Source organism: Rhinolophus ferrumequinum, chromosome 26 (genome assembly GCF_004115265.2).
Source record: "Rhinolophus ferrumequinum isolate MPI-CBG mRhiFer1 chromosome 26, mRhiFer1_v1.p, whole genome shotgun sequence".
NCBI lineage: Eukaryota > Metazoa > Chordata > Mammalia > Chiroptera > Rhinolophidae > Rhinolophus > Rhinolophus ferrumequinum.
This window is the reverse complement of record NC_046309.1, coordinates 1,756,089-1,765,107: the sequence shown is the minus strand read 5'-3', so window position 1 is coordinate 1,765,107 and position 9,019 is coordinate 1,756,089. Positions and strand designations below refer to the sequence as shown.

At 57.2% G+C, this 9,019-nt stretch overlaps 1 protein-coding gene across 1 annotated transcript; it reads left to right on the top strand.

Moving 5' to 3' along the window:
- Positions 1–1,577: 1,577 nt before the first annotated feature.
- EN2 (engrailed homeobox 2) lies at positions 1,578–7,900 on the top strand. Its single transcript, XM_033098595.1, has 2 exons — positions 1,578–2,615; positions 5,734–7,900. The coding sequence occupies exons 1-2, from the start codon at positions 2,009–2,011 to the stop codon at positions 6,048–6,050; spliced, it is 924 nt and encodes a 307-aa protein (XP_032954486.1). The 5' UTR covers positions 1,578–2,008; the 3' UTR covers positions 6,051–7,900.
- The last annotated feature ends 1,119 nt before the right edge of the window (positions 7,901–9,019 follow it).

The window sequence follows — 9,019 nt, the reverse complement described above, 5'->3', positions numbered from 1 at the left end:
TGCAAATTTCCATATAAATTCATTTTAAATGAATGACAGGCACACGTGAGACAATGGTCGGTTGGGATTTGGGGTGGGGGTGTCTGCAGCTGGGGCAAGGAGAGAAGAGCAAACAGAAAGGAGCCTAGAGGAGGTGAGGGGAGAGAAGAGGAAACAAGTGCAAGGTGGATATTCTGACAGCAGCTGGAAAGAAAGTTTAGAAAGGAATAGAGAAAAGAGGGAGGGCAGGGGAGAAACAAATTGCACCCCCACACCATTTGATTCCTACTTCCCCTTTCAGATGGGCCCCGCCCTCCTAAGAAACCAGTTTAAAGGATATTAAGACAAAGGAAATGGGGTGAAAGACCTGGCAGCCCCGCAAGCAGTGTAGGGGGGCGTGTGATTGGCTGGGAATTGGGAGGGGTGGGCAGCTGCTCGGGAGGCACTTCGTCTCCGGATGGTTTTGAAGGTTTGGCTGAACTGCCAGCCTCCTCTCTTTTCCAAACGAGATTCAGCTGTAACCCCCATGCTTCTTTCTTTCCCCACACGGAGCCCGAAATCGTGTTCCCGCGCTCTTGCGGGTCCACATGCATGTTTCATGAGGATCGGTGTTCCCAGTGGGATCCTGCCGTATGCACGCGCCGCCCTCCACACGCACACACATGCACACTTACAATACGTGTCTACAGGAGGAGGGTCCTGCGCGTCAGTTCTGCGTGTAACACAGGAATCTGCCGGGTCACCGAAGTCAAATGTAAGTGACAACTTCCCTCTCCACCAGCAAAGAACGCGGACTACAAAAGTCCCTTTGTATCTCGGCAGCTCATTTAATATGATTTATGCATTTTTGTGCAAGGAATTGTGGGATTTTTCCCCACGGTAAACAATATGGAAATGTTAAAAATAGGAATCTTCCAGCGCGTGTCCACGTACGCACACAAAGGTGACCTGGAGGGGCTGTCGCGGTGGCGCCTCGGGTCCCTGAACCGAGAAGCGATGGGGAAAGCGCGCGCGAGCTCAGGGTACGCGGTCGCGGCCTCGCCAGGTTCCGGGCTCCGGCACCAGTCGCCCGAGTACGCGGCCGCTTTAAGGGGGGGAGGGACGGTGGCGGCGGGGGAGGGGCAGCTCCTGTCACCAAGCGGCGGCGGGCGCGTCACGTGGGTGCGCGGCGCCGCGGCCATTGGCCGGAGGCACGTGTCCAGGAGACCGGCCCGCGACGTCACTCGAGGGGGCTCTGTTAAAAATAAGAACAAAAATCCAGAGTGAAAGTGTCTCAGGTTGCGCTAAGTGGCCTGGAATTTCCGAGCGGGCGCGGAGGCCGAGGCGGCAAGGGCGCGCAGACCGCGAGGGAGCTCGGGCGGCTCAGCCCGGCCCGGCCCGGCCCGGCCTCCCGCCGCTCACCCATGCGACTCGGGCCGCGGGGCTCGGCGGGGCTCGGCGGGGGCGCGGCCGCACGCCGGAGGGGCGCCCCGGCCCGCAGCGGGGCGGCGGCCGAGCGCAGCGCGGGCCCGCGGGCCTCCATGTGCGCGCTGACCGCTCGCGCCCCGCACCCTCGAGGACCGGCCTGGGCGGGCGTGAGCGCCGGGGAGCGCGCTGCCTGCATGCGCGCAGCTCCAGCGCCCAGCGGCCGCGGCGGGAAGGAGCGCCGGAGCCGGAGGCAGCCGCCCGCGGAGAGGGGCGCGGAGCCCGGGGGCGCCCCGGGTCCCCGCTGGACCACTTTGACTGTCTAGCGCCCGCGTGCGCTGCAGAGGCGAGGACCAGACTCTTTTGAATCTCCGGGCATCTGGGCGCTGGGCGACTCTTGGTATTTTCGAACTCAACTCGTGGATTGGAACGGCTCCGCTCCGAGCGCGGCCGGCGGCTTGTAGGCTCCCAGCCCTGGCGGCGGCCGCGGCGCGCGCGCCGTCGGTAGACTCGGCGGGTTAAGGGCGCGAGCCGGCCGCGGGGGTCTCCGTGTGCGCCGCGGGCGGGCCGAGGGCTGAGTGGAGGGGGTCCCCGGAGAACCAGTTTGGGATTTGTTGTGAACAGCATGGAGGAGAATGATCCAAAGCCCAGCGAAGCGGCGGCGGAGGGGCAGCGGCAGTCGGGATCCAGCCCCAGCGGCGGCCCGGGCGACGCGGACACTGGCCGCCGGCGGGCTCTGATGCTTCCCGCCGTCCTGCAGGCGCCGGGCAACCACCAGCATCCGCACCGCATCACCAACTTCTTCATCGACAACATCCTGCGGCCTGAGTTCGGCCGGAGAAAGGACGCGGGGACGTGCTGTGGCGGCGGCGAAGGCGGCGCGGGCGGCGCGGAGGGAGGCGGCGCCGAGCAGCCCCCGGAGCCCGGCCGGGAGCCCCGGCAGAGCGCGCCTGGTGCGCCGAGTGCGGGCGGGCCGCTGCCCGGCGGCGGCGAATCTCCGAGCGAAGGGGAAGGCGGCTCCAAAGCGCTGTCTCTGCACAGCGGCGCCAAGAAAGGCGGCGACACCGGGGGTCCCCTGGACGGGGCACTCAAGGCCCGCGGCTTGGGCGGCGGCGACCTGTCGTTGAGCTCGGACTCGGACAGCTCGCAGGCCAGCGCCAACCTGGGTACGCAGCCCATGCTCTGGCCGGCCTGGGTCTACTGCACGCGCTACTCGGACCGGCCTTCTTCAGGTGAGCCCGCGGGGATCCCGCGCCCCAGCCTGCGGCGGGGAGGCCCGCGGGGCTGCAGGGCGGCGCTGGCGTGGGGACTTACCGGGAGGAAGACACCAGGATTCCCCCCCCAAACCCCCCTACACACACACACACAAAGACACACACAGCGATATTGTGTGCGGCTGACGCTGGTCCGGCTGCAGCCAGGAGGCCAGGGGGCAGGATGGATTCGCCAGGGGGTGCAGACTTCTTAGACCAGCAGAAGCAGGAGGACCTGCTGTCTCCGCGCAGTCCCTAGGCCCCCTTCCCTGGCTGGAGTTTATTTGGTAGCACCGCAGTGGCTGGAAGACAGGCCCGGAAGCTCGCTGCTCAACCCTTTCTCCAGTCCTTGCAGCTCAGCCTAGACCCAGGATGTATGCCCAGCTCTCCCCCAGACCTAGATTCATCCTGCGACCCAGAAATCTCAGATGCAGCCAGGGAAGAAAGAGCGAGGCTGCTGCTCTCCCTCAGCCCCTCGGCCTGTACTGCCCAGGGAGAGCGGGGGATCGCGAGAGGGAAGGGCGGAGAACAGGCGCCCTTTGCCCTCTGCCCCGTTTCATTTGCCGATCCCGCAGTGTGGAGCTCCTCACCCATCTTGCACACAGCTTGGAGGACGGGGGCTTGCAATCCTTCCAGATAGAAGGGGCTTTCTCCCCGAGCTTCCCTGTGGCTGCTCCCTGGTAGGAAAGCAGCAGATTTCAGAGGGGGTTTGTGCAGAGGTGTCGCGTGTGTTTTCCGTAGGTCTGAGGTTTTTAAAAGCTAAGTTCAAGTCCTTGCAGAAATCATCAGCGATAGTAAAAGCGGGTCTGCAACTGCGAACAGCCATTAGGAGAGGACTCCATTTGTCCCCGAGCTGGCAGCGCAGACCTGATTCTCCTGCCCCAAACCCTCCACTGTTTTGCCGGGGTCGTTTACCGGGAGCACAGCACAACTGAGTCCCCCTTGGCTGCTTTTCCGCAGAAATGTGTATCTATCTCTGAGGAAACCCAAATTTCTCCAGCTAGATCTGAAATTTGCTCCATTGTTCTCGCCTCCCTCCTTTGTTAATATTTAATTAACATATAGGCTCACAATGGGGCCGGCTTTGTGCGCTGGAGTCGCAGCCCGCCAGACCCCAGTGGCCCGCAGGAGCCCGGCAGCCGGGCCTGGCCAGAGTCGCTGGTCTTAAGTGTTAAAAAAGAAAAGAAAAGAAAAGAAAAGAAAACCTGTAAGATCACGTTTATGTTTCTTATCGTTTAGGAAAAAAAGCAACGCAGAGTTTTCTTGCTGAGGTTTCGTTCTGTTTGAGACTCCTAAGTGTTTGCGCTTTGAAAAAAAATCCAGGAAGAGAGGGAACTAAAAATTCTGCTTTTGGGGAGATTTTCTTTCCGTAAAATGATGTGTGTGTTTTGCGGGATGATTCGCGTGCGCGAGAGCCCCAAGAGAAGAGGAGTTTACGGGGTATGGCAGCCTTCTTGGGGGCGGGGTGGGGTGCCAAGAGAATGGAGACGGAGAATGGCTCCTGGAGCGCGAGGCTGCGGTCTGTCCAGCAGGTGCGGACCGGCCCTTCCGGGCCTCACAGAGCCACCTCCTGTCCCCTTCGCGCTCCCGGGGAGCAGGGTCCACCGCCACGAGTCGGAAACCTCCAGCAAGGCCCGGCCGGCGGCACCCTGGGCGTGTGCAAGAGGATGGCTGTGAGAGCGCTCAAGTGGGGGCACGGCTGGAGTGTGGGTGTGCTTTAGAACCTAAAAGGCCCGGGCTTTGAGGTCAACGGCCCTTTGCGCCCCCTCTCTGGCGCCCACAACCCCTCTTGGGGAATTTGCCTCCCTCAAGAGAGTGCGTGGCTTGCTTGGTGGGTGGGGAGGAAGTTATCGGTGCTCACTGGGTCTCGGGACTGTCCCCTTGGAGGGCTCATTCCCCCTCAGGGTCCGGTCGGGATGCAGCCCGGTAGTGCTCGGGTGGGATTCGGCAGCCGCTCAGGGTGGCGGGGCAGGCCCCCAGCCCTGCAGGGTGCGTTGGGGGCACAGGGCAGAGACCTGGGGTTCTGGCTGTGTTCGGTCTAGCCTTCTCCAGCCTCCGGCCGCAGGCACCTCCTTAGAAGTTGAAGCTAGAAACTCCCCAAAGTTGATTCACACACTTAACAGATTAACAGACCCAGACACAGTTCCACTCCCTCCCCAGCAGCCTCGGAGGCCTCCTCCCTTAGACACCAGGCGGGCGGAAGGGCTGAGCTTCTTAACATAACAAAAAGAAAGTGTTTGGCTCCCCTCTCTCAGGCCTTTTTCTGGTCGGGTCCTAGGATCCTTACCACCGTTGTTCTGAACCAACCTCAAGTGAGGCGTCCCAATGGGAGGAGGCCTGGGTGGGGGTCGGAAGAGTAACTCTTCTGCCCAAGGTCAGCTGCACCCCCTCCCAAGCTGGAAGAGGTCCCTTCTCCCTTGCTGGGAAACTGAGGAGACTTGGTGGGGGGGAAGGGAAACTCAGTGGCAGTGCTCCCTCCCCATCCAGGAAAGATGTGTGTGTGCTCCCATCCTTCAAGGAGACAATGAACTTGGGCCCACAGTGCCAGTGGGGCAGGCAGGAAGGGGGCTAAGGTGGAGGCAGGCCTTCTGTTCTCAGGACCAACCTGCCCCCTGGCTCCCACAACCCTGGGTACACTCTGGGGTGTCCCCTCTGGGGGTCCTGTGGCAGCCCCTCAGCTTCCAGGGCTGCTCCTGCTACTTGGGCTGCCCCTATTCTTTTCCCCTCACCTTCTCAACCAGCACCTACCCTCCCTGTCCTTTTTCCTGGATGGAACCTCAGAAGGGCTTGCAAAAGCCCTGCCAGAAAGTTATGAGGCTTTGCTTTCCTTTTATCAGGAGACCTTTCCAGGAAGCCTGCCCTGTACTCCCACTGCCACCCCTCCACCAGGCTTGGCTGGCCCATAGCCTCCGTTCCCAGGGCTGGGTGGTGGAGGTGCTGTGAGCTGGGCCCAGTCTCAGCCCAGCTCTCCTCCAGGTTGGCTCCTGCCTTGGGCAGCACTTCCTTCCCACGCCTGCCCTGCGAGGTGACCCAGCCTGAGTCAGCAGGCAGGGTGGCCTCCTAACCGGTGTTTTCTCTGTCCACCATACCTCCCCAGGCCCCAGGTCCCGCAAACCAAAGAAGAAGAACCCCAACAAGGAGGACAAGCGGCCTCGCACGGCCTTCACGGCGGAACAGCTGCAGAGGCTCAAGGCCGAGTTCCAAACCAACAGGTACCTGACAGAACAACGGCGCCAGAGCCTGGCACAGGAGCTCAGCCTCAACGAGTCGCAGATCAAGATCTGGTTCCAGAACAAGCGCGCCAAGATCAAGAAGGCCACGGGCAACAAGAACACGCTGGCCGTGCACCTCATGGCCCAGGGCCTGTACAACCACTCCACCACCGCCAAGGAGGGCAAGTCGGACAGCGAGTAGGCCCGCGCGCGTGCGGGCGGCGCCAGTATCGATGCGCGCTAAACAATGCAATAATTTAAAATCGTGAATAAAGGGCCAGTGTATAAAGAAGATACCAGCATTCATAGTGAAAAGCTCGTGTATTAGCTATGGTTCTGCAATATTCTGTGTATATATAATTTACAGGTGGTGTAAAATCCAAAATATCTGACTATAAAATATTTTTTGATTTTTTTGTGTCTGTTTATGAGATTATGCTAATTTTATGATTTTTTTTTTGCAAAGGGGGCCGCTTAGGGTGTCATCTTTTTTAATCCCCTAAGCTCCATTATGGGACATTGGACACTTTTTTTTTAATTTCAAAAGAAGAAAAAATTAAAACAACTTGCTGAAGTCCAAAGATTTTTATTGCTGCATTTCACACGACTGTGAACCGAATAAAAAGCTCCTACTTGGTCTATGAGTTCTGCCACTTTGTTTGTATGGGCTTGGCGAGGTCCGCAGGAGAGGCCGCACCCCAGCCTGGGCCAGGGCCGTGTCAGGGCCCTGGCGGGCGACCGGAATGCGGGAGTCCTCCATGGAGTGTGGGGGCTTGGCCGTGGGGCCTGCGCTGGGCAGTGGGCCCGCGGTGACCCCCGGCCTCGCCCGCTCCGCTACTCCCCTCCTGCTTTCTCTCCCAGTCCATCCTCCTCCTTGCCAGGCCGGGCCAGGCCTGCGCCTCCGTGCGTGCGTGCGTGCTTCCGTCTGCGTCTGTGTCGCTGTCCCCTGTCCCGCCAAGCGCCACCAGCGCCAACTTTTCCGCCTCCGGGCACAGGGGCTCCCCGGCCGAGGGGCCCACGAGTGGTGGGATGACCCTCCAGGCCCAGGCTCAGGGAATGCCCTGCAGCTCTGCCAGCCCCCGCAGACGCCCGCCCAGTCGGCCCCAGAAACGGCGGAGGTCCACTGCCTCCCCTGCGGGGCGGGCGGGCAGAGGGCTCCGAGAGAGTTGGCATTTTCTTCCTTTCCTTTTTCTTCTCTTCCTTTTTATTTTTCGTTTTTAATGGCCACTTTTGCTATAGAGAGCATTCATTAAGGTAAATTGTGTGTGTATACAAATGTAGGTATGCATGCACACACACACACACACACACACACACACACACACACAGGCAGGCGTAGATGAGCCCACAGTTCTGGGACATGTGACTACCTTGACTTTTAAAGGCACTCTGAATCCTCCCGCATTTGAGGAAGAAAATGTGTAAATAATCATTTCTGATCACTTTTTGTCTTTCCTTGTTTTTCTAAATATACATTTTATTTTTTGAAGGTGTGGTACAGTGTAAATTAAATATATTCAATATATCCCGCCAAGTCCATATATATAAACAAACACATTATATATATTACTCCACACTGTCTTGTGTTTAGTGTATGGAAAAAGAATCATGTCCAGATGTCCATCTGTGGCCAGGACAGCCCAGGAGTGTGCCCAGGGCTGGGGCAGGAGTCATGGCTTTCCCCTGAGGCCTGAGGATGAACTTCTCTCTTTGCCTTAAACCTCTTTATTTCACTGCGATAATAGTTTCACTTTGTACATAACGAGTGTAAACGTTTTTTAAAAAGGAAACTATAAAAACAAAAGTTGTAATTTAAAAATCTGTGAATAACCATCTGCTGCTTAGGAAACTCAATGAAATGATATGCCTTTTTAACAGGAAGCAAAGTTTTTTGGTTTTTAAAGCTTTTTGTTTTATTTTCAGTTTATAAAACATGTGCATTTTACAGTTTCAGTATCAAATATTTATAATCTTATGAGAAATGAATGTTTCTATTTACAACTGTGGTTATCAAAATTGTGAACCTTCCCCCTGCATTTTTGTGTGTTTAAATTCTTGAAAGTTAACATTAAATAAAAAGAAAAAACCGCTTTACTGTAAAACATTGGCTGTTCAAGGTGGAATGAGCCTGTTTTTCTGAGCCTGTTTCTGAGTCGCGGGCACGGTCCTGGGCACCCTTCTCCCCGCAAAGGTACCGGTGGCCTTAGTCCCAGGTTAAGCAGGGGTGCACAGGCCAACATTTGCAGCTCCGGGCACTTTTTAAAAATAATGAAGACACTTTGGCTATCTCAGAACAACCAAAGTTAAGTACACATCTCTCGACCGAAAGGAAGTGTTCAAAAGTATGGACCTCCTCCATTGACTAAATATTTAAAATCCTGCAGACTGCAACAGGTCTCTGTCCCCCTGGCTGCTCGGGCTGAGAGACTCCTTAGCCCCTGGGGCGAGGAGCTCTGATGTGACTGACAGAGGGGCTCTCCTCTTTTATGTTTTGTTTTATGTTTTATGTTTTGTTGCTGTTTTTACCGCCCACGTAAAGGCCTGGGACAACATCCCAGGCGAATGTGGAAAAAGGACCGGCTTCCCGGAGGTGACCAGCCCTGGGTCCCAGGGTCTCCGCCTGCCCAGAAGCGAGCGGGATCCACCTCCCAGGAGGCCCGGGCAGGATAGTCCACTGGAGCCCTGCATGCCCAGTTGCTCTATTTCCAAACTTTCTTGGTTTGGAAAGAAAGTTTTCCTGCTCCCAGTAAAAGAAGCTCAGACACTACTGGCAGGATCGTCTTCTGTTTCACACAGGCTGCTCGCAGGATTTGCGAAGACAGTCCATGGAGGGAGCTAGGGTCTCAGCCCGCTGGCTCCCGAGCCCCAGCTGCTGGCTCCTCCTCCGGGAGCGCTCCAGCCTCATCGCCAATGGAACGCCATCAGGCAGGCCCCCTCAGCGTCTTCCCCACTGCTGCTTTTTGCACCTTTGTGAAGGTTCCTAGATTCAAAACAAAAGCCCACTAGCACAACTCCTATTATCCCATTGGACTCTCTTTTTTTAAATAAAAGGACAGTATAGCAACATTAAGCAATGATTTTATTTTTTAATCTGTTTGCAAATCATAACACTTAAGGGGTAACGTACAGTTTTGTAAGGTAATGAGTTCCCCATCCTCAGAGGCATGCAAA

Excerpts from the sequence above, each read along its gene's own strand:
- EN2 (XM_033098595.1), top strand. The coding sequence starts at position 2,009 with ATGGAGGAGAATGATCCAAAGCCCAGCGAAGCGGCGGCGGAGGGGCAG. Across the intron at positions 2,616-5,733 it reads CTCGGACCGGCCTTCTTCAG|GCCCCAGGTCCCGCAAACCA; the intron begins GTGAGCCCGCGG and ends ATACCTCCCCAG.